This window comes from Xenopus laevis, chromosome 4L (assembly GCF_017654675.1).
Source record: "Xenopus laevis strain J_2021 chromosome 4L, Xenopus_laevis_v10.1, whole genome shotgun sequence".
Lineage (NCBI taxonomy): Eukaryota > Metazoa > Chordata > Amphibia > Anura > Pipidae > Xenopus > Xenopus laevis.
In genome coordinates, this window is record NC_054377.1 from 138645486 (window position 1) to 138671428 (window position 25943).

The 25943-nt window shown below is 39.5% G+C and overlaps 1 protein-coding gene across 1 annotated transcript in view; it reads left to right on the top strand.

Moving 5' to 3' along the window:
- Positions 1 to 16171, top strand: part of LOC108714688 — a 45744-nt gene extending 29573 nt beyond the window's left edge. The window contains exons 8-12 of the mRNA XM_018259119.2: positions 3166 to 3326; positions 9284 to 9332; positions 11113 to 11200; positions 12660 to 12763; positions 14599 to 16171. Of these exons, the coding sequence (XP_018114608.1) occupies positions 3166 to 3326; positions 9284 to 9332; positions 11113 to 11200; positions 12660 to 12763; positions 14599 to 15843 (1647 nt within the window). The 3' untranslated portion in view covers positions 15844 to 16171. The remainder of the gene's footprint in view (positions 1 to 3165; positions 3327 to 9283; positions 9333 to 11112; positions 11201 to 12659; positions 12764 to 14598) is intronic.
- The last annotated feature ends 9772 nt before the right edge of the window (positions 16172 to 25943 follow it).

The following is a 25943-nucleotide window of genomic DNA, read 5'->3' on the forward strand; positions in this document are numbered from 1 at the left end:
TTCAATTTTGAAATCTGACATGGGGCTAGACATATTGTCAATTTCCCAGCTGCCCCAGTCATGTAACTTGTGCCTGCACTTTAGGAGAGAAATGTTTTCTGGCAGGCTGCTGTTTTTCCTTCTCAATGTAACTGAATGTGTCTTAGTGGGACATGGGTTTTTTACTATTGAGTGTTGTTCTTAGATCTACCAGGCAGCTGTTATCTTGTGTTAGGGAGCTGCTATCTGGTTACCTTCCCATTGTTCTTTTGTTTGGCTGCTGGGTGGGAAAAGGGAGGGGGGTGATATCACTCCAACTTGCAGTACAGCAGTAAAGAGTGATTGAAGTTTATCAGAGCACAAGTCACATGACTTGGGGCAGTTGGGAAATTGACAATATGTCTAGCGCCATGTCAGATTTCAAAATTGAATATAAAAAAATCTGTTTGCTGTTTTGAGAAATGGATTTCAGTGCAGAATTCTGCTGGAGCAGCACTATTAACTATTTCATTTTGAAAAGTTTTTTTTTCCCATGACAGTATCCCTTTAATAAACAAAGAAACCAAATGCACACAATATAATATTATACCAGAGTAGGTATGGCCTCATAGTAAACACAACTGTACAGGAAAAATGTATAGTTGCCCTTAGAAAGATTTCTTGAAATAAAAGATTATTGGAAATAAGGATTCTACCATTTGAATTTCTGAGTTTTGCTTTCAAATAAGTTAATGGTCTGTTTACGTATGTGTATGGATAGACGTTGTTTGTGCTTTTATTGCAAACTTTCAGGTCTGCTTCAACTTCATTCTAATATGAATTTAGTTTACTTTCGTGTTTCTTTAGTTCACCAATTCTCTAACCAAACATTAAGTCCCTCAGAAATAGAATGTACCACCTCAGCAGTCTGTGTAATTAGACTCATAACCAGAGAGCAGCGTCTGCTTCTCAGTGTGTAGCTTTATAGCTCCATCTGCAGTTTATTGTTGTTTATTATATGTTTCTGACTTATTCCCAGCAGTTCTAATGTTAATTTATTAACAGTTTTTTGACTGGATAATGTTTTAACAAATTATCAAATGTATTAAAGCCTCTGGCCTTTTTTCAAATGTGCTAATTCGTTAAAATGTATTAGACTACAGGTATTATTTTCTCTTGGAACTAATACACCTAATAAAGACATTAAAGGGTGGTTCACCTTTAAATTAACTTTTAGCATGTTATAGAATGGCCAATTCTAAGTAACGTTTCAATTGGTCTTCATTATTTCTTTTTTTATAGTTTTTTTACATTATCTGCCTTCTTCTTCTTCTGACCGTTTCCAACTTTTAAATGGGGGTCACTGACCCCATCTACAATCAAATGCTCTGTAAGGATACAAATGTATGTTTATTGCTACTTTTTATTACTCATCTTTCTATTCAGGGACTCTCCTATTCATAATTGAGTCTCTTGTTCAAATCAATGCATTATTGCTAGGGTAATTTGGGCCCTAGCAACCAAATTTCTGACATTGCAAACTGGAGAGCTGCTGAATAAAAAGCTAAATAGATCAAAAACCACAAATAATAAAAAATGAAAACCATTTGCAAATTGTCTCAGAACATCACTCTCTACATCATACTAGGGGGCAGATTTACATATGGTCGAATATCGAGGGTTAATTAACCCTCGATATTCGACTGCCGAATGTAAATCCTTTGACTTTGAATATCAAAGTCGAAGGATTTACCGCAAATAGTTCGATAGTTCGATTTTAATCCATCGATCGAACGATTTTTCTTTGACGAAAAAAACATTTATAAAGCCTATGGGGACCTTCCCCATAGGCTAACATTGCACCTCGGTAGGTTTTAGGTGGCGAAGTAGGGGGTCGAAGTTTTTTTAAAGAGACAGTACTTCGACTATCGAATGGTCGAATATTCGAACTATTTTTAGTTCGAAACCTTCGATTCAAAGTCGTAGTCGAAGGTCGAAGTAGTCAATTCGATGGTCGAAATAGCCCAAAAATTTTTCGAAATTCAAAGTTTTTTTTATTCTATTCCTTCACTCGAGTTAAGTAAATGGGTGTATTTATTGACACTGGAGACAAACATCACCAGTGATGTTGCCAATGGTAACCAATAAGCAATTAAATTTGAACAGTCGCCTACAAGTTGGAAAAGCAAATGCAAAGATCTAATTAGTTGCTTTAAGCCATATAACTGGTGATGTTTATCTCCAGTGTTAAAAAAATGCCCTTAATTCCCATAGAAGTTGAACATTTCTGTATGAATTTGAATGCATTGCAAGTCAATTTAAGTGGTACAAATCATTTTCCGTGGTGCAAGGAATTCACTGTCCTGCAGAAAATGATTTGTAAATCTGAACTGACTGGTATTGGAAAAAAATGATATTTTATTTATATCTATATTTTCTAAATACGCAAGTCAAAGATGATGCAAGAGCACTCTCAGGATTTACATGAAAAAGTAAAAAGCACTTTATCGACTCTTCAGACCCCCCCCCCCAGGGACATCATGCACATAAACGTCTTTTTATGTACAAATCCTGAGAATGCTGTTGCTTTGTCCTTCCGGTTATTTTCACTCCTGCTCTGGCACACAGGTATTCTGTATCTATACACCAATGTATATTTAATTGTAAATCTGTACTTAAAGGGGTTGTTCACCTTGGAGTTAACTTTAAGTATGATGTAGAGAGTAATATTCTGAGACAAAGGTTTTCATTTATTATTATTTGTGGTTTTTGAGTTATTTTGCCTTCTAGGAACAGCTCTTCAGATTGTTATTTAAGCAATCTGTTGCTAAGATCCAAATTACCCTAGCAACCATGCACTGATTTGAATAAGAGACTGGAATATGAATAGGAGAGGCCTGAATAGAAAGATGATAATAAAAAGTAGCAATAACAATACATTTGTAGCCTTACAGAGCATTTGTTTTTTGAGATGGGGGGGTCAGTGACCCCCATTTGAAAGCTGGAAAGAGTCAGAAGAATAAAGAGAATAATTCAAAAACTATAAAAGATAAATAATGAAGGCCAAATGAAAAGTTTCTCAGAATGGGCCATTCTATAACATACTAAAAGTTAACTTCAAGGCAAACCACCCCTTTTCTCATCATTTTTAATGGTATGGATTTTGTAAGCTTTTCATTCTCTTTTTCTCTCTTAATCCAAAACCAGAGTGACCCTAGCATTTCAGCAAAATACCAAAGTAAACCTCCTTTATATAATAGCGACTACAAAGACAGGAGTTCATTTCAGACGTATGGCATTGGAAAACCCAGAGGGATTCTGGATCAGTTTGAAGAAAGCAAGAGAAAAGCAAAAGAAAAATATGACAAGTATGCCGATTATAAGCCTTAGAATAAGTAATGTGCTCACTTGTTCATTTTTAGTTAGTTAAGGTGGGGAACAAATTAATGTTGTGTTTCAGCGGCAATGTTACAATTAGGGATGCACTGAATCCAGGATTCGGTTCGGGATTCGGCCAGGATTCAGGCTTTTTCAGCAGGATTCGGATTTGGGCGAATCCTTGTGCCAGGCCGAACTTAATCCGAATCCTAATTGTATATGCAAATTAGGGGCAGGATGGGAAATCACCTGACTTGTCACAAATCAAGGAAGTAAATATGTTTTCCCCTTCCCACCCCTGATTTGCATATGCAAATTAGGATTCGGATTCTATTTGGTATTCGACCGAATGTTTCGTAAAGGATTTGTGGGTTCGGCCGAATCCAAAATAGTGGATTCGGTGCATCCCTAGTTACAATGAATATCTGGCATCAATACCCACTGCATCACACTACATATAGGGGCAGATTTATCAAGGGTTGAATTTTGAATTCGTGGGAGTTTTTTGAAAACTCCCATAAACTCCCATGAACTCGAATTTCGACCAATTGAAATTTATTAAAATAATGAAATTTTCTAAATCAGGTTAATATGATCGATCCGAAAACTCAAATCGAATTCGATTCGAGTTTTAAAAACTCGATTCGATGTTTTTTTCTCTGAAAAAAACTTGAATGTCAGGAAGGCTACAAACAATTCCAAATTTATCCCAGGATGTCTCAGCCCATTTAGGCATGAAACTCATTAGGCTTCTTGTATGTCCTAATAAAGTCTTTTTATTAGCTACTGATTTACTAGCAAGTGGACCTCACCCCAACTTGAATTCTACAGACTGAAAAATTATTTGACAACCCTTGGACTGGAGGCTGTCCCGGTGAGGAACCAGTTATTATGATTTCTCTTTTCCCCCTCTACTCCTGATTTATAACTTTTTTCAAGCACAGAGGCATACACCGCTACTTGTATGTTTACTCCCAGGATGTCATTTTTTAAAGTACCAGAGTATGATAAAGCTCGAAAATCAAATTGAATTTTAACAATTGCCTAGTCGAGTTTTGGCCATAAAGAAACTCAAAAATTCAAAATTCGAATTTTAAATTTGACTGTTGATAAATCGACCCTTTTGCAAATATAGACTGCATCTCACTGCATATAGGGTTGTCGCCTTTTCTGGAAAAAAATACTGACCTTCTTATATGTTTAACCTTTTCCCCTATTAATAACATTGGTATTAGAGATCATTTTTACTCTGGCAACTCTACCTGCATATAATGTGCCTGGGGAGCCAGTACTTCCTCTCTATAAAACTAAAACACATGTAAAGGGGCTGTTCATCTTCCAAACACTTTTTCCAGTCCAGTTGTTTTCAGATTGTTCACCATAAACAAAGACTTTTTTCAATTGCTTTCCATCTTTTATTTTTTATCGTTCTCACAAAATTGAAGTTTAATGTTCCTGTCTCTGGTTTATCAGTCTGACAGCTCAGGGATCCAGTTGGAGATTCTGAACTGTTACAATTTGATACATTTAGTTGAAACATTTCTCCGTATCTGAACAGTATTAGCAACTATTGTATCTATTCTAAGGACTGCCTTTAATGAAACCCAGAGATTCTACAGTACATAGCAATGCGTGGACAGGCGCGCTCCAGGTTGTTTTGCCGCCTGAGGCAGCGTTTAAAATGCCGCCCCCCCTTCCCGTCGTACTTACCTTAAAATCGCCAACAAGGGTCCAGGGGGGGCCGCATTGCCAGCGCAGAGAGCGAAATTGCGCTCTCTGCGCTAGAAAAGCCGAATTTCCGGTTTAGAAACCGGAAATTCGGATCTTAAAGTTACAAGGAGAGGCTTTTTGCCGCCCCTTGTAACTGCTGGGGAGATGCCGCTTGAGGCAAGGTACTCACCTTGCCTCATGGCAGAAACGCCCCTGTGCGTGGAAACATTTTGTTAAACCCAAACCCGACCAGCGACCCGCAATGCGGACCCGCAACCCACATACTTACCCGCTTGGACCCGCTACCCGACCCGCACGTACCTTATCCACAACCTGATCCGCGACCAGCTGACCATCAAGAAACAAGAAATTATGTCATTGTAAACTGGAAGTGACATCATTAGAAGCAGGCGTGATCGGGACAAAAGGAGTAAACAGGAAGTGCTGTCATTGTAAACCGGAAGTGACATCATTAGAAGTAGGTGTGATTAGAAAATAAAGGAGTAAAACTCGCTATCGCATCCCGCAACACGCAAACCCGCAGAGAACAACCGACCCGCGTCTATACCCGCTCCCGAAACTTCTACCTGCAACCCGCAGGGTACCGCAAGTTTTTACCCGCTGCAGGAATGTATCAACTAAATGTATCAATTTATAACAGTTAAAGAGTCAGCGACCCCCATCCTAGAGCTACTTTAGAAGGTGAAAAATGAAAGTTTACACTTAAATATTAAAAAAACAGTCACAAATAGAAAACCTGACTTGAATAATAAAAATAGCAATAACAATAAATGAGCATTGGTTTTAGATGGAGTCACTAACCCCTATTTGAAATCTGGAAAGAATCTGAAGAAGAAGGCAAATAATAAAAAAAACTATAAAAAAATAAATAATGAAGACCAATTGAAAAGTTGCTTAGAATTGTCCATTCTATAGTATACTAAAAGTTAACTTGATGGTGAACCACCCCTTTAAAGTTAATGGGCGTTTTTTTTTCTCTGCGAATTTTCTCTTCAGTTTCGCAAAAAGATTTGCAAATGAAAAAATGTGTGAATCCATGGCTGGCAAATAAATTCGCTCATCAATATTCAGCATTGCTGTAATTATAAGGAGCAAGTATATGTTCCCTCTCACTCCCTAATCATCCCTTAACTTTTACATCATAGGTGCTCAAGTCTAGGATAACCTGTAAAGGTGGCCATAAACATACAGATAATATCATACAAAATGGATTTTGGTACGATATTCAGTGCGTGTATGGTGGGGAAAAGAGCCGACCGATATTGGCAGAAGACTTGGATATCGGTCGGCTCGCCGATCGGGCTGGACGCCAAATTTTGATCGGGTGCCTTTGAAGGCAACCAAACATTGGCCATTGTTAGTGCTGAATCGTCAGATAGATGTAGAATTATATTATTTCTATCGGTATATCTGATGATTCAGCTCTACACGTGTGTATTGAAACGAACAATCTTTCTTTCTTTTCCAAGAAAGATCGTAATTGTTACGTCTTTGGCCACCTTAAGTGCAATCTGCAATCAGATCCTGTAATTACTACAGTAAAGGGGGCACTTTTGCAGCCTTTAACAATCCTGCTCTTACATCAGGGGTGGCTATAAATAAACACTTGTGGTGATTTCAGTAAAACTGCAATCAAAATGCTCTTTATCCCAGACACCTTTCACCACTTTTTTGGGTGGAAAACACTGCGTCTGTGTTAGATAATAGTACTGGTAGGCATCTATACCTTGGAAACACTTTGAGGATCCAAAGTTAAACCTGTCTACTTGCACAATTATGTGCCATAAAGAGCTTTCATGTGTATGACTTAAATACTTTTTTGGAATACAGCATGAATCATACTTGGCATGAATCTTAAAATTTAGAAAAACATTTTTTTTAAAGCTTCAAATTCAGTCGACACGAATAACCAGAAGGTAGGAGTTTGTTTGAATGCAGGAAACGTGTGTCTATTCTGCTCCAGTAGAAAGAATAGGGGTGGGGGGATCACATGGAAAGTAAGGGACTTCAAAAATGAGAATGAGTAAGCACAGGATATAAAAGGTAAGAAGTGTATCACGGGTTTAAATTGCTCAGTGGGGCAAGAAGAAAATCATAACAATAAATTAGATTGTGTGGAAGAAACATGAAGGGAAGTTGACAGAATAGGAAGAAAAAGAATGAGGGTGAAATAGAAATTTAAAGGAACAATTCAGCGCAAAAATAATGGGTAAATAGACAGGCTGTGCAAAATAAAAAATGTTTCTAATATAGTTAGTTAGCCAAAAATGTAATGTATAAAAACTGGAGTGACTGGATGTGTAACATAATAGCCAGAACACTACTTCCTGCATTTCAGCTCTCTAACTCTGAGTTAGTCAGTGACTTGAATGGGGGGGGGCACATGGGACATAACTGTTCAGTGAGTTTGCAATTGATCCTCAGCATTCAGCTCAGATTCAAAAGCAACTGATATGACCCATGTGCCCCCCCCCTCAAGTCACTGATTGGTTACTGCCTGGTACCAATCACTGGAAACCAAGAGAGCTGCAAAGCAGGAGTAAAGTTCTGGCTATTATGTTAGACATCCAGTCACTCCAGCCTTTATACATTACATTTTTGGCTAACTAACTATATTAGAAACATTTTTTATTTTGCACAGCCTATCTATTTACCCAGTTTTTATTTTTATACTGAACTATTCCTTTAAAGGGAAATGGCCCAGTTTAGCTTGACAATAGTGGTAGCGGTGGGTATTGGATATGGATATATAAGTCAACAGACAGAGCATGAATTCAGGGGCTATGGTGCTACACTAGGTGGCAACTATATTGAAGGAAGAACAATATACATAGGGGAGTAAATGGGTCATTTAAATAGATTTAACAATGGACACTAGTGTGCTCTTACATTGCCCCTTTGATATTACAAAGGACTTAATTTTGATTGATTTCTTTGATTCAACCCTTTCTTGCTCCTAGTTTTTAACAATTAGGGAGTGTTTCTGTAGAACGCTGACAGATAAAAGGCCAGGCTTTACAAAAGCAAATTACAATAATGAATTGGAATTAACGCCCCTGCCACTGCCATTACGATAAAGTAAAATAAAATACATTAACAAGGTGATTGGGAAACAAATCAATATCTTGACATGATGAAACCCGTTGTCAGTGGTACTTCCTGTGTAGACAAAAGGGTTATTAATGCACACAGTACTGGCAGAACAACTGTAAGCTTCCCAATATAACATGGGGGCTTATTTCTCAGACTTTCAGCTTGAGGAGGGAGTCAGAAATTCATTACAAGGTACTCACTCACAAATCTCAATGATATGCATTTTTTTTATACAAATGCCTGTTATAGTGAGTGAGCAGTGTCGGATTGGGATGCCAGGGGCCCACCAGAAAACCTTAGACAGTGGGCCCACTTTCCAAACTATTATTCCTCCTCTCCTCTCTCAACCTCATTATTCTTCTAGTCTTTTAAATCTACTTACTATATTTTTCCATTATTAAGCATTTTTCCCCATAAAGTAAAAGGTAAGGATCATGAAATATGCTAAATGGTTAGAAGCAAGAGGGCCCATTGACACCTGGGCCCACCGGGAGTTTTCCTGGTATCCCGGTGGGCCAGTCCGATACTGTGAGTGAGCCTGGAGCCTCAAAAATCAGAAAGTTTTAAGTAATGTTACTTAAAGGTTCTTTTAGTTTTCTCCTTACTTTTTCCTTCAATATAATTGCCTTGGGGGCAAAATGTGTAAAGCTTTTGTGTATATTTATTAAGTCTTTAAATATATTTTAATATATAATTATGATAATAACATTGCAATCTTCTAATGAATATAGAATGTCATGTTGGAGCATGGAAAACAGATAAATGTCTGTATATGTATATCTATATGGTCAATGGTGTAACTATAGAGGAAGGTCTTTTTCCTCTATAGCTAATAAATAACTCCCTCCTCCCCAGCCACTCTCTTACCTGCGGCAGGGAAGCAGATTGTCTTGTACAGGGCAAAGAGTGGGTGGAGTCTGGGTGGGGTCTGGGCAGGGAGTGGGCGGAGGCAGGGAGTGGATCGGAGTGTGCAGGGTCCCTCTGAAGATTTTTTTTGCAGGGGGGCCTGGCACACTCTAGTTACGCCACTGTATTATAGTATTATATGATAATTAATAAAAAGAAATGCACTTCATTCTGCTAAAAATATTGCAGTGTTTTTATTCGTTTTTCTTTGTTTTAGTGACCAGCTAAATGCTGTGATTTGCAACATTCAAGTTACCATTCAAGAGGTAAGTATCCAATGCATCGTAGGTAGCAATGTGTGAGTTCATGACAATGACATGCAGATACAAGTTACAGGAATCTGGTAATATTTTATTAAATATATAGGGGATTATGTGTGCAACAGAGCTATAACATCAGCAAGTTTGATATAAGGACTTAACATAGCCATATACACTGAGATCCACTCATTTAGCGAGGTTGCCAAACGAGTGGATCTCTGTCCACTTTTCCTACCTATATTCCAAACTGGGCTGATCAGGGCCAACAATCTGATCATACAGCGACCCTATAGAGACCCATTGGACATAGACCACATTAACAGGATTATCAAACCAGCTCAATAAACACCTGCCCAATTATTGGCCTGACTGGCCTTCCCAAGGGCACCATAAATGAGCCAATAAGCGGTCGATATAAATGCCTGGCCATCAGGTCTGGACTGGGACTCAAAATAGGCCCTGGCATTTCAAGTACACAAGGGCCCAACCAGTCCCTTAGCAGCATTAGATGCATTTTGCTTCAGGGCTCCAGTAATACTGGTTTGGCAGGAGGTTTCTCTGCTTTTGAGGATTTCTGTAACTATGCAGGGATTTACGTAAGCATGCAGGGTTGCCATATGTGGCCTCAATAGGTATAGTCTAAACATGATTATCATGCTACTTTTATGGAGAAAGAGGTGGAAACAAAAACTAAATTTTAAAGTACAGGTATGAGACTCTATATCGGAAATATGTTATCAAGAAAGCTCCAAATTATGTGATGGCTTTCTCCAGTAGAATTTATTCAAAATTTGAAAAAACATTTCCTTTTTCTCTGTACCTTGTACTTGATCCCAACTAAGATATAGGGGGTTATTAAAGTCCGAATGCCAAAAACACTAAAAATTTTAGTTATTTTTACTATAAAATCCAAATTTTTAGTGGAAAAAAAACTCAAATTTGTCATGTTTTATTATACCCCGAGGATGGAAAATGTCAGAATCTGAAAATCCGGCATCTCAGACTTGCCAAGATTGTATATACTGTAAGTCAATGGGAGAAGTCCCAAAGATATCTTGATCTGTGCTGAGTTTCGTGCAATAATCCAAAATTTTCATTGTTTCCAGGCAATAATCCAAAAAACTCGTCGTTTTAGGCGAGAAATCTGAAAAATTCATACAATTCGAATTTTCATTGTTTTTCACAATTTTTTGAGTTTTTTCCTGAACTGGACATTTTTGGGGAAAATGTATTGACCCATGCAGATTTGGTTGGCGAATATTTCATAAAATAATGAGATAAATAACCCCCATAATTAATCATTATTGGAGGTAAAAATATCCTATTGGGTTTAATCAATGTTTAAATAATTTTTTTTGAAGACTTAAGGTATGGAGATCCAACTTACAGAAATATCCCTTATCAGGAAAACCCCAGGTTCCAAGCATTCTGGATAACAGGTCCCATACCTGTACACAGAAATTAAAAGCAATGATGTAGAAACTTTAGCCTTTCTATCAAGTAATGTCCTTTCTAGTTATGTGCACTACTTACCTGATTATAATAAAATGATGTAAATACAAAGTGGTCTGCGGATCTTTAGAGCTGGCTAAGGACTATAAAAATCCCATGGAGGGCCTCCAGTTGGCAGCAATATTTTAGATCATGAACTGAGCAATAACTGTACTTTTTTCCTGTACTTTATAAGGAATGTTTCAAGTTTCCTTCACTTAGTTTTCATCTGTGTTGATCTATTGTTGCCTTTTTTCTGTAGCGTTTGTAACATTGTATTACTATTTTTTTCTAGCTGAAAAAGTTAATTGGTCAAGTTGATGAGAACACGAATCTGAGTTACAAATCTATATTGGAGGCAGTGGAAACGGCTTCTAATGCACGTGAGTGTGATACAGCTGTTGCCAGTAGGATTTGTGTATTCTTGCCAGAAGAGGGCATCTGGAAACTGCAATTTGTATAATGCAGCTCTCATGTTGTTAAATAGGAAAAGAGCCCAGTAATAAATCTGCTTCTTTATTTTAGGATGAGCATCTTCTTGAGGATATTCTATTTTAATGTTATTCTTATACTTTTTATAAGTAGGGCTGACTTATTCCACAGAGCTTTACAGAGAGTCTACATCATTCTCATCATTCCTTGCCCCAGTAGAGAATACAATATAACGACCCTATCACATTCATGCACACTAATGCATTTGATTAAAAAACATTAGGGAAGCGAATCCACTATTTGGGATTTGGCCGAATCCCTGAATACTTCATAAAAGATTCGGGCGAATCCGGATCCTAAAATTATGTTCCGTTCCCACCCATAATTTGCATATGCCAGGCACGAGGATTAGACCGAATCCTGGATATATATAATATAATATATATATATATATATATATATATATATATATATATATACACACTCTAACAGGCAGAGCCGGGCCAACCCTAGGCAGCCTGGCGGGCCAAGGCGCCGGCTCTGTGCACGCTCGACTGCGCATGCGCGAAAGTTCGCTCAAACGCACATGCGCGAAATATGTGCGCAGAAGCGAATTTACACGGAAGAAGCCAGTGGCAGTCGGGGAGAGATGGGACCGGACGCAGGGTAGGCGACAGAGCAGGTACGTGCCTACTCTGCCTACCCCTAGTTCCAGTCCTGCTAACAGGTCTTCATTTCTTTGTGGGAGCAGGGTCAAATTGTAATATAAAATAGTTCAGAAGGACCCGCACTCCTTATCTGTGAATCAAACTTCTTTATTCAAACATGTGTATCCAACAGGCTGAAACATTGGATACGCATGTTTGAATAAAGAAGGAAATCTGGCATGAAAAATTTTGCCACAACAAAAATGTTGCAGAGACCATGCAAAAAACGCCCATTGACTTTAATGCATTTGGACAAAAAAGTTGCCGAGACAAAATTGCTGCCACAAGAAAAACCCCCATTGACTTTAATGCATTTGGAGTGAGAAAAAAATGTTGCATGTAAAAATTTATTGGACAGAAAAAAAATTGATGCTGGCAACTTCATTCCGTTTCATTAATTTTTTTGCAGTTTCGCTTATTTTTCAGCGAAGTGAAATGGGACAGATTTCCTCATTACTAGTAAACACAACTTTCATGTGATTTGCCAATGTGAATGCTAAATTGGTTGTGTACATATGCTGTATTCATCCAGGGTCCCTGCATTTGCTGTAGATTTTGCCCAATATCTGCAATACTGGCAGTTTGGAAAGGAGTGAACTTCTATAAATCCCATATAAAGAAATCCCAAGTAGCCACAACTAAAATCACAATCTTCCAACAGGAGAAAACGAGGCAAAGTATAATTATAATTTTCTCTTCTCAGTGCAGGGCAGGGCTGCGTCACAACATGAGTCCATTATAAAAGCCCTATCAGATACAAGCAGCATGGAACAATTCATAGAGAACATAGAGAAAAAAATTGAGATTGTAAGTACAAAAACAAGTCACATGAACACTGTTATAGACAGGAATGAAACCCACATGCAGCACTAAAGGTGGCCATACACGGGCCGATAAAAGCTGCCGACAGACCGTGTCGGCAGCTTATTGGCCCGTGTATGGGGGCCCCCGACTGGCTTCCCCGATCGAGATCTGGCCGAAAGTCGGCCAGATCTCGATCGGATGGGATTAAAAATCCCGTCGGATCGCGGCCGCATCTGTTAGTTGATGCGGTCCCGCGATCCGACCGCCCGTTTGGCGAACGCTAGGATCCGATCGTTGGGCCCTAGGGCCCACGATCGGATCAGCCCGATATTGCCCACCTCAAGGTGGGCATATCAGAGGGAGATCCGCTCGTTTGGCGACATCGCCAAACGAGCGGATCTATCCGTGTATGGCCACCTTTAGTGCACCAAACAGCTGCTGGTTAAAAATCATTATTAACAAAAAAAACATTTTTGCTTTTAGACCACAGTTAGACTGCAGATGAAAGAGGCTTAACCGATGCACTTAAAACATTTTCCCATTGAAATTAAAGGAAAATATAATTCCCTTTTTTCATGAGCCTATTTGGCTGGACTTATGTAACAAAGGTGCATAAATAATGATCTGCCAAAAAATAAATGTATTTTTTAAACAGATATGCTTTATTTCCACAGATTGGAAGTAAGCTATGTTGATGAACCATTTCCATTCCTTAAGGGCTCTTCGAGACGAGCGCTTATACCTGCGCTCCCCTGCATTCCAGTTTCATGCATTCAGCCGCAGGGGAGCGCAACAGTAGACACACTGAATTCTTTTCAATGTGGCTGTACTCACACAGATGCATGTAAACACTGAACGCAGGTTGGGACGCAGCATGTTGCATTTTACCAGCGTTCGGCGCTTACATGCATCTGTGTGAGTACAGCCACATTGAAAAGAATTCAGTGCGTCTACTCCTGTGCTCCCCTGCGGCTGAACGCATGAAACCGGAATGCAGGGGAGCGCAGGTAAAAACGCTTGTCTGTAAGAGCCCTTAAGCTGAGGGACTTCAAGTTCCAGAATCAATCAGGGAGGTATTACATGTGAGCCTAAGGGGGGGGGGGGGCTGGTCCCTGTGAACAGAGATAGACTATCATGGTCCCCTTTCAATCTGTGATAGGTATCTCTGTGTAAAATAAAAATTATATTGAGTGTTTATGCAGCGCCTTTTCTACATAAGTCTAACTGGTGTGCCCTGTGTGAATCAGATGAGAAGAGAAGAGAGAGCTGATTAGTAATTAATACAGATAATTATTACATGGCAGCACAGAAACCAGTGCAATTAGCATCAGAGTTTAATAATCAGCAAACCTGTAGCATCATCTTATATTACAGATCAACCTCATTTTCTGCTGGATAATTAGTGACGAGCCCTAAGCTTAGCTTCTCAACAGCTGCTCAGAGCCCACTGAGCATGTGAGTGTCACAGACACTTTCCAAGATGGTGACCCCCTGTGACAAGTTTGAAGTCCTGGATCATTGCTGCTATTGACAAGCTGAAACTTTAGGCTGGTGCAATAAGTTTAGTAAAATATGGCATTTTTAGCTACATTCATTTGTAGGGTTTAGTTCTACTTTAATCATGGGCCTGATCTTTTGACCATGTTGAGGTTGCCACAAGGCCATTCTAAACAATTATATTCCAGTCTGATTATTTGTAATTATTCTAAACAATACCAACCAAATCCAACTGTTGAGCAGATTGCTTATTTAGGATTATTTTTGTCCTTTTTATCTTATTCTACTGATTCAAAAATGAAACTATTGTTAATCAAAACTATGTCATCTTTTTTCTGCAGAATGCTGGAGAAACAGCTCAGCTAAAATCCGACGTGCAGTTACTTCTAACATGCCTCGATGCATTAAAAGCACGGCAATGTGAGCACTGTGTGGAAACGTCGAAAAAGTTAACATGGTTCTCAGATTACGTGAAGTCAATGGAAAACAATATACTAAGCGAACTCCAGAAATTGAGTTCAGCTCCTAAGTTATCACTTCACTTAAAAGACAACAGTTCCCAAACCTATCCAGAAAGTGTTCCAGATAAATCTCTCGGAGAATCTTCCAAATCCCAGTTGAGAGCATTAAAAACGTATGAAGGTGATTCACTCTTGCATCAGTCTAACTTACCAATGAGATCTGATTTAACAAATGATAGATTTGCTAGAAAAGGCTGTGCAAGTTGCCATGTTAAGGAAAATACGTGTATGGAATGTTCTCATGGAGCACGCAAGGATTGCTTTAGGGCTCCATTACGTGGTTTGGAATCTAGAATGTTTCACAAGTTTCCCGAGACATCAGATTCTCACACCTTTCAAAGGACTTTAGTAGAGAAACCACCCATCTTAGAAAACCCATCATTACAGTTTACACAGATTTCACAAATCAGGCAATTACCAATAAATGGTAATTGCCAGGAAACGTACTTACCTGGAGTAGCGGAGAAATTCAGCGGCCGTGAAAATGTTGTTGGAAATGTGTCTGGAAGAAAAGGTAAAAATGTCAAAGGGAAGAAAGCCAAAAAGCGAAAAAAACCAGCAAAAAGAAAAAGAACCCATTGTCCTTTAGAAAATAATACAGTTAAAGTTTCCAGAACTCTAGCTGAAAGTTCACAAAATGAATCAGAAAATATCTCCTGGGGATTTGGCTGCTCAGTCAAAGAGTCGGCAGAGGATTATCCCACTCTTCATAGTGAGAGCAGTGTGCCTTCATTACCTGTGCCAGAAAGAAAGACAAGGCGAAAAAATGTGAAGAAGCTTCCACTTCTGTGTTCCAATGAGAGACAGGAACAACTGTCATCTACAAAGCATGATGTGTGTGTAGGGGAGAGGGTTGGAGTCTCTATGGCAGAACAAAAACTTATGTGCTGGGATTTTGCCTCGGAGGACAGCAATCACCTACATTATAGTATTACAAGGGAAAACCACATGGCCTGGGTTCCCCCTTCAAGACCCTTGTTTGAGAATGGGTTAACTCAACCCCTTTTACTTACAGAACAAAAGACATTTTCTCTGTTCTTTGATAGTAGTGATGATTCTAATTAACCACTTCAATTCACCTTTAAATTAACTTTTAGTATGATGTAGAGAGGCATACTCTGAGACAATTTGCAACTGGTTTTCATTTTTTATTATTTATGTTCTTGAGTTATTGAACTTTTTATTCAGCAGCTTGCAGTTTCAGCGATATGGGTGCTAGGGCCCAAATTACCCTAGCAACATTGAATTAAGTCAAAATAGACAAAATAAAGATAGAAGGCACACACCCTAAAGTTAAACTACAGGGTGCTAAGTCCATAGATGACTCCCCATGAGGGTCTCCATATAAATTACAAATATAAAAATAATGGATAGCACACCTGATTTAAAAAAAACGATGAATTTATTAGAAAAAAGAAAATTATACAAAAATAATGTTCAAAAAATTAAATAATAAAGTGAGCTCACTTTATTATTTAATTTTTTTGTACATTATTTTTGTATAATTTTCTTTTTTGTAATAAATTCATTGCTTTTTCAAATCGGGTGTGCTATCCATTATTTTTATATTTTTAAGTCAAAATAGAAACTGGAATATGTATAGGAGAGAGCCTACATAGAAAAATGAGTCATAAAAAGTAGCAATAACAATAACTTGGTAGCTTTACAGAGAATCCCCATTTAAAGGTTGGAAAGAGTCAAAAGAAAAAGTAAATAATTCAGAAACTATAAAAAATGAAGGCCAATTGAAAAATCGCTTCGAATTGGGCATTCTACAACATACTAAAAGTTAACTTAAAGGTGAACCGCCCCATACTCAAGTTTAAAGTTCTAAAGTTGTAGTGCTTTTTCGGCAGGGCTAAAACCAACTGCCTGTTAGACATTTGGCCTGTTTTCGTACAGATATCATTCGTGTGGCTGTCAGGAGGGTCCTCTGTATAGAACAATGAGCTCCAAACTCCTTCTAGAGGGGCAGATGACAACTTTTATTGGCCCATCTATAGAGTCAGGCCCAGTAGCATTTGTACAATACTTCTTGGGCTGACCCCCTCACTGCCAACACTTGCCCCCACTCTACCCACCCTGTGCCAATTGTTTTGTCTCTCTTCCATCCCTTCTCCCACCACCATTTGGCAGTTCTTATTCTAGCAAACTGATATATGCCTAGGATCCTAGGACCACCACCACCATTGCACTGGATTCATGTGCCTCTTCTCTCTATAAAGGATACTGCTCATCTTTCCCCCAGCCTCTCTATTAAGGAATTGCCTGTGCTGTTTAGAGAGGTTGGCACTGTTATGTTTTGGGTACCTCTCCCAATAAACTACACAATAAATAACACTGAGGCAAGTGAAGCGGGGAGATCCAATGTACGTTTATTCTGTCATTCAATGTAACATTTCGGGGGCGGGCCCCTTCATCAGACTTCTGTCTATCCTTAGTTCTGGGCCTGGTGTCCATGCATATTTGTCCTGCAGGTCCAACATTCCTATTTGTAGCGCTATTTCTTAGGGTTAAAGTCAGCTGCCTGATATATATCTGGTCAATTTTAGTATAGATTTCATTCTGCAGTTGCCAACTTTTGTTGGTCCACATATTGGTGCCCATACACGATCATCAAATGGACTGACACCATATGAGGACTATGCACATGTATCGCCACTCTTCTATTATCCTGTTTGTTGGGTCCAAATGACTGGAACAGCCAGAACTAAAGGAGAACCTTTCAGATAACTAAATCATCCATCCACTAAACGGCCCCCCAACTTGCTATACAGGCCCAGATGGTTTGGAAGTATGGGCAAAATCAGCCAAACTGCCTGACCAAATCTGGACAATCGTTAGTTTAAAATAAACTTCAAATTCAACACTGCTATTGTTATTGATATTGTAAACAAACAGGCATGTTAAACACATGGGTATTTTGCCTTTAAAATTTCATGTTTGTTTACCAGCTTGAGCTGAAGAGTATTATAGTTGGTCAGTTGTTGGCATCTGTCTTGGCAACTCTAAATAGCCTAGGTTTCCATTTTTAGGTTGAAAATATTAATGATTCTTGATATTTTTAGGCACCGGTTCTGCAGAATATAAGCTAAAAGCAGTTCCCTGACCACATGCTCATCTATGTTTATTTTTGGCCATTCCCTTTTTGTTAGAGAAAATAATTTTATGTGTAATGTATTTGTGTAGTGGAATGGCATTGCATTAGCTTAATAAAATCATATGTGCCCTTTGAAACTACTTATATTTGTGATCTGTGACAGAGTTTACATAACCGAAAATATATGATCCATGTAGTGTGTGCCCTGTCTCTTTTTTCTCCTCTCTTTTGCCAGGTATTGGGAAGAAGCAACAGAATACCTGCCTATTTGACAATAAAGGCCCCCATACATGAGCAGATATAAACTGTCGACAGATTAAGAATATGTACGGCCATATTCTCAAAATTGTAATCCAATCATTTGACTGTAGTGCCTAACGATCGGATTAGCCCGATATTGCCCACCTTTTGGTGGGCATATCGGGGGATCCACTTGTTTGGCAACTTGCGTTTTTATATAGAATGATTAAAGATAGAGACTGATATTCTAAAACAGGGCTGTACAACTGGCGGCCCGCGGTTCGACTCTCCCTTCTGTGGCCCCACACATGCTGTGTCTGTTTACCATATGTAAACTTTAAAAGGTATCACTACAGAGATTAACTGGCCCCTGCATTGTCAAAACCTCAAATTTAGACTGTAATCCCCTGTATTGTTCACACCTGTGATCCCTCAGTATTGTTCACATACCAAAGGCCTGTTCTGTTCACACCTGAGACCCAGACTGAAACTGCCACATTGTTCACCTCTTCACACTTTATACAAAATGCTAGTGGAGCACCAGCACTGTGTCACTGTATGTAGTACATATTAGATTGATTGCTTTCCCTGTCTCCTGCTCTGTTCTGCCTTCCCACGCTGTGTGTGCCATTCTCTGCTTGCCCATTGCTGCTTGTGTGTGCCATTCTCTGCTTGCCCATTGCTGCTTGTGTGTGCCATTCTCTGCTTGCCCATTGCTGCTTGTGTGTGCCGTTCTCAGCTTGCCCAGTGCTGCTTGTGTGTGCCATTCTCTGCTTGCCCAGTGCTGCTTGTGTGTGCCGTTCTCTGCTTGCCCATTGCTGCTTGTGTGTGCCATTCTCTGCTTGCCCAGTGCTGCTTGTGTGTGCCATTCTCTGCTTGCCCATTGCTGCTTGTGTGTGCCATTCTCTGCTTGCCCATTGCTGCTTGTGTGTGCCATTCTCTGCTTGCCCAGTGCTGCTTGTGTGTGCCATTCTCTGCTTGCCCATTGCTGCTTGTGTGTGCCGTTCTCTGCTTGCCCAGTGCTGCTTGTGTGTGCCATTCTCTGCTTACTCAGTGCTGCTTGTGTGTGCCATTCTCTGCTTACTCAGTGCTGCTTGTGTGTGCCATTCTCTGCTTGTCCTACGCTACCTGTGGGATGTAATCCTGTTAGGGGTTTGTTCTTTGGGTTTTTTAGCATTTGGAAATTGTTGTTAAGGGCCCCTAAGGTGTTTAATCGTGTGTTGGGGGTTTTTTGTATTATCCACAGGGGAGGATGAGGCATATGGATTTAAGGGTATATTTTAACATATACATAAATAATTTGTATAGTGCTTCAAGCTCCAAATTGTAAATTTTTTGAGGGTTTAACTTACCCAATGCATTGGGGGATCCAGGTGCTCACACCTTAAGCCTTTAGCTCAGGAAGGCACTGTGACAGAATATCAAATGAAAAAGGTTGGCACAAACTGGATCACTCTCAACGATGTAGTTAAAAAATGTATTTATTTAGAACAACAACATCCCAAATGCCTTACGCGCTTCGTGCATTTTGGGCACTTAATCATAGGCTAGCTAGTTTATAGTGGGCATGGTTTAAAAGGGGGAGTGGCCAACACTGACTTCCATTATGGCCCTCTACCACATATGCCAGTAAAATTTTGGCCCTCAGTACCACATAATTTGGACAGCACAGTTCTAAGACAACTTGCAACTGGTCTTCATTTTTCATTTTGTTGTGTTTGTAGAATTAGTTAACATAATGTTCTGCTTGCCCCCACAGTAAAACTTAAAAGCGCATAAGTGCAGTTGGGGTCCCTGCAGTCCGTTGCACATAGCACCACTTTCATGAAAGGTACTTGCAAGCCAATTTATTGTAGATTTCTGCCCACATTTCTTAAACTGGCCATACACAGGCCGATAAAAGCTGAAGACAGACCGAGTCGGCAGTTTATCGGCCCGTGTGTCAGGCCCTCTGACACGCTTCCCCAATCGATATATGGCCGAAAGTCGGGCAGATGTCGATCAGGGGTTAAAAATCCCGTTGGTTCGTGGCCGCATCTGTTCGTTGATGTGGTCCTGCAATCCGACCACCCATTTTTCCCTAGAACCCACGATCGGATCAGCCCGATAACGCCCCACCTTAATGTGCTCATATCGGGAAGAGATCTGCTTGTTTGGCGAAATCGCCAAACAATCGGTTCTCTATGGGGCAGATTTATGAAAGGTCGAGGTGAATTTTCGAATGAAAAAAATTCAAATTTCAAGCTATTTTTTGTGTACATAGAATAGGGAATAGTCCAAATTCGATTTGAATTTGAAAAAAATTAGAAAATTAGAATATTGAAATTTATCAGGTCGACTTTGACCATTCGCCATCTAAAACCTGCCAAATTGCTGTTTTAGCCTATGGGGGACCGCCTAGAACCTATATGAAGTCAATTGGTGGACAAAACTTTGAATCGAATTCGATCGAATGCGGACCTATTCGATCATCGAAAACAGACCTATTCAACGCAAGTGTTATAACAAAACATGTCTGCCCTGTGGGACTGTACATGAGATGCAAATAAAAATCGAAGCGATCCACTGCGGGTGAGGCTGGGTTTCATCAATATGTTCCATTTTAAGAATATAGGCTCATGTATTACTATTTATAGAAGCGGTTCTCTTTGTATAGACTCAAGGTGGCATCTCAAAGCTGAAGTGCTGACAGTATTTTTACTGCATGTATGAGTATTTTCCTCCTCAACCTGTTTATGCATTGGCACAGGGGGTGCAGACTGGCAATCTGTGGGGGTGCTGTAAGATGCCATAGATAGTCATTATGTAGTGGGCTGGTGAGGGGCTCATTGGTAGAAATGCCAGGGCCTATTCTGAATCCCAGTCCAGACATGAGGGGGGCCAAACCCCAGTAACTCATGGCAACAGGGGTTTGACTACAGAGGAAACAGACCCTGCCACTGCCGGGGCACCCAGGAGTGTAGGGGCCTAGTAAGACCCTTATTAATATTAATCTTGGTAGAATAGGCCAATTTATCAATATTGTGGGGCTCTATATTGGTTTTGGGACCCAGTTACATCTAGCTACGCCAATGCATGGCAACACATAGGGGCACATTTACTTAGCTCGTGTGAAGGATTAGAATGAAAAATACTTTGAATTTCTAAGTATTTTTTTGGCTACTTCGACCATCGAATTGGCTACTTCGACCTTCCACTGCGACTTCGAATCGAACGATTCGAACTAAAAATCGTTCGACCATTCGATAGTCGAAGTACTGTCTCTTTAAAAAAACTTCGACCACCTACTTCGCCACCTAAAACCTACCGAGCACCAATGTTAGCCTATGGGGAAGGTCCCCACAGGCTTTCCTAGCAATTTCTGATCGAAGAAAAATCGTTCGATTTAATCGATCGAACGAATTGCGGTAAATCCTTCGACTTCGATGTCGAAGGATTTAACTTCGATGGTCGAACATCGAGGGTTAATTAACCCTCGATATTCGACCCATAGTAAATGTGCCCCATAGACTGTAGAGTTGAGTCTTTACATACACTATATAGCATGTCAGAATAAAAACAAATACACACACGTATTTCTTTAAAAACCTTCATCTGTATTTCCTTTGACGAAAGCTGCACAGCTATTTATCCATAGCCATTTGTCAACAAAGCAAATCCAATGGAAATTATTCGTCAGGTTTATTATAGAACGTGTCGCCCGCTTCTGGAATTGTTTCGGAAGTTCGTTTTAATGGCACACAGTTTTGTAAGTAATCACAGCATCCATTGTCTGCACGACACCAAAGAGCTGAAGGTTCAGACATTAGTAAACCCATATCATAAATATTCTAGCAGCACAACCTTGTAAATGTTTGCTGGGTTTCACAGACTTAATTCATATTTTAGCTTGTAGGTTCTCCGTTTTTTTTTTTTAAACCCATGTTTAAAAATGGTCAGCGGCATTGATCGGAAGAGTCCGTGGGAACTGGAAGATAATGGAACGGTTCAGCTGAATAATGAAGAAAGTCTGCTGCTCGTAGAAGGTGCTACAGAAGGTAAGATTCTTATACATTCATAAAAAGTATGTTTGGGATTCCTTCGTAACACCCTTGTCTTGTCAGGGGAGGGGGCAACAAACATAGAACAATAAGATTAATGTCACATGGGGCAGTTTTTCTGCTGAAGGAGAAACATCCTAAATCATCATTGACTTTAACTGAATCTGCTTGATTCCATTGGCACCGACAGTGCTCTAAAGTGCATTTTCAGGGCTAAAAGGGTAATGGGCCATGGGAGATTTGTCACCCTCAATAAATTTGCTCTACTGCAGGTGACAAATCGCCACCGGCAATTATTGAAATCAATGGTAGTAAAACCTACACATCACAAAATCATCCAAAGTTTCCTCGCGAGGCAACTTCAGGTAATTTAGGCCTTGCCAAAAAATCCGGGCCTGTTTGCCACAGTTGATTTCAATTATTGCTGGTGGAGAAGCATTTTTGGGAAATCTGTCACCAGCAGTCATGCAAATTTATCATAGGCACTCAATAAATTTGCTCTATTGCGGGCAAAAAATCTCCCAAAAATGCTTCTCCAGCAGCAATAATTGTAATTGATGGCGGTAAAACATACTCATCTCGAAGTCACCCAAAATTTCCCTCGCAAAACAACTTCGGTAAAATGAAGCAACGTGTAGGTTTTGCCACAGCTGATTTCAATCATTGCTGATGGAGAAGCATTTTTGGGCGACTTGTCACCCAAATTTATCGCGGGCAACACAATCTCCCCGTCGGCTATTACCCTTAAAGTTAGTGGAGATGGTACAGCCATTTTCCTTTGCCCAAAAACCGCCCTGCCTGACATCAGCCTCTCAGCTGTTGAATCAAGGATAATTTTTTTGGACATTCCGAAAAATAAAACAACGCTCTTCCCATACCTTCAAAAATATAGTACGATTCTGCATTTACATTTCACATTAGCTGTAGAAAGAAATGATATCCTTTTGCAAAGATAGTTTTGGTTTCACTTTTTGGAGCTCAGGGGCTCAGGTTTTGAATCGCTTTGTTACTGTAACTAATCCCTTTATTACCAATCATGTATAAAATCTTCCTGCTACTTTATCTACGAATCAGAGTTTAAACGCACGCTGTTTATTGCCGTTGTTTCTAAGCAGTCTCCATCATGGAAAAAAAAAGCTTGATGCTGGTCTGGGCAACATCTGCAAGGGGTTATATGAATGTTCTTACCATGTCTGCTTGGGTTAATTAGCTTCTGATATAATAGACCCTACTGCATGTGATAGTAAAAGCCACTGGGGCAGAGACTGATTTAAATGATGTATAATTTCTGTAAAGCAATAATCCTGAGACCAGACTGGAGGCACAAGTGAGAGGTAGAAAGGAATTCATGACAGATTTAGTGGCGACATGCAATTTTAGAGGCTTCTTAAAGGGCACCTATCATAGCCAAAATCAAACACATATTAACAATCTGACCAGTACAAGCTAAACACGTTTAATCAAACTATATATATAGTTTTTTGAAGGTTTTAAAAAAATCCCTTACTTTGTCAAATGGGTTCTTTCACTGAGGGAGGCCATACTGTGACTATAACAGAGACTCTAATATGCAAATTTCAGGAGCATGCTCAGATTGTAACACTGCTTTGAGTATTCTACCCAGAATGCCTTGTTTTAGTAAACTCCTCCACTAGAAGTATCAGGAGATTTCCCTATCTTGTCCCCTGCTGGTAAAGTCATTATGCAAATGAAGGGCACACAGTAACTTCCAGCAGGTGGCAGCACTACTGAACAGCAGCTAATACACAGGTTTGGCTGATTTGAAAATAGCTTAGAAGGGTTGATAAGCAACAAGGAATTTCAACTGAGCATGTGCGAGATTTCAGAGCTACAGTTGGCTGGGAAGATATAGGTAGGAGGAGCCAGTGAAATCCAAGATGGCTGCCTCAGCTAGAACTGCAGGGGAGATAGGGGAGATCTTGCAGAAGGAATAGTGAGCTGATCATTTACATTATACAAACAATTCTAACTGTTTTAAAAATCAGATTTCTTGAACTTTCACATAGTGTATTTACTGAGTAAATGATTTTGGTCATGATTGGTGCCCTTTAATGAAGTATCAGAACCTCAGTTAAATGAATATGATATACTGCCTTTAGTGATTTCTCTTCATTAGATTCATCCCAAAAACAATATCCCCTCGGAAGGGCTGTTAATGTTTCCTGGCAATAATCCCAGTATGCATTACACAGTGTATACAGCAAGACTGGATAGAGCAGACGCTACTGTAAATAAAAATAAAAAAAAGATGACTTTCCTAAAATCCCAAGGAACTGACATGGGAATGGAAGAGAGTTCAGTAGCAGCCAGGCAGCCCTTTGTCTGAGTTCACCGAGCCAATCCCTCCTCTACAGAATTCTCTGGCATTTCCACATTTTCTTACAATACTTATTGGCTCTGAATAAATGTAATTAAATACCGTCTCTGGTATTTCCTTCACAGCAGAGACTTTTTTTTTCTGCTTTTGTTTCTGGTATTTTAGTTATTTGTACCCATATCACAATCTTATGGGACATGTTATACCTTATAATGAAAAGGGGATGAAAACCAAACTGATCCTTAGAATGAAAGCTATATAATATGCATTTTTAGAAGATCGAGCAGCTGCTGGTGATTGTTTCAATACATTTTTGATAATCAAGGTTAATAGGGATTGACATCTTAAAAATATTACAAAGAAGCAAAATAACTTCCGCCTATACCACTGTTTCGTTTATGGGCTTATTTCGGGTGCTACATCTACACACCCAACTAAATTGCATCTAACTAAATGCGTAACAGCTAGCATTATTGCTCCAAAAATGACTTTGCAAGCTCTACTGAGGTGTGTGTGTGTGTGATATTTCAATTGGATAAATCACATTTGTACCAATTACTCTACGAGAGCCCCAAATAATCCTGGAATTTGGAGAAATTTTGCCCCCTGCATTTTTCTTTGGAAATGAACCCCCATATCACCTGGAGTGCATTCATAAAACAGATATAGTTTAAAAATAAATTAAAAAAAAAAGAAAGATTATAGGACAGAGGGTATGGGTAACTGACTGGTGGAAATTGAGTCTACAATCAGAGATGATGGTCTGCTATGTATTGTGGAATTCCAAGTGATGGTTGAAGAGCATTTTTATGAAAAGATCAGGTATGAACAAAGTGAAGGGATCCCTATGCACCTAAGGTGGGACGGCCAACATCTACCAACATCCTTTCAACTACCTAAAAAAATTCCGGTTCCTCACCCATGAGTGAATTATGAGCTTTTCAAAGTTGTACTAGAATCTAAAGTTATGTTGGACTCTTCGTTGTCATACATTCTTGCCTTTAAAGGGATCCTGTCATTGGAAAACATGTTTTTTTCAAAACGCACCAGTTAATAGTGCTACCCCAGCAGAATTCTGCACTGAAATCCATTTCTCAAAAGAGCAAACAGATTTTTTTATATTCAATTTAGAAATCTGACATGGGGCTAGACATATTGTCAATTTCCCAGCTGCCCCTGGTCATGTGACTTGTGCCTGCACTTTAGGAGAGAAATGCTTTCTGGCAGGCTGCTGTTTTTCCTTCTCAATGTAACTGAATGTGTCTCAGTGAGGCATAGGTTTTTACTATTGAGTGTTGTTCTTAGATCTACCAGGCAGCTGTTATCTTGTGTTAGGGGGCTGCTATCTGGTTACCTTCCCATTGTTCTTTTGTTTGGCTGCTGGGGGGGAAAGGGAGGGGGGTGATATCACTCTAACTTGCAATACAGCAGTAAAGAGTGATTGAAG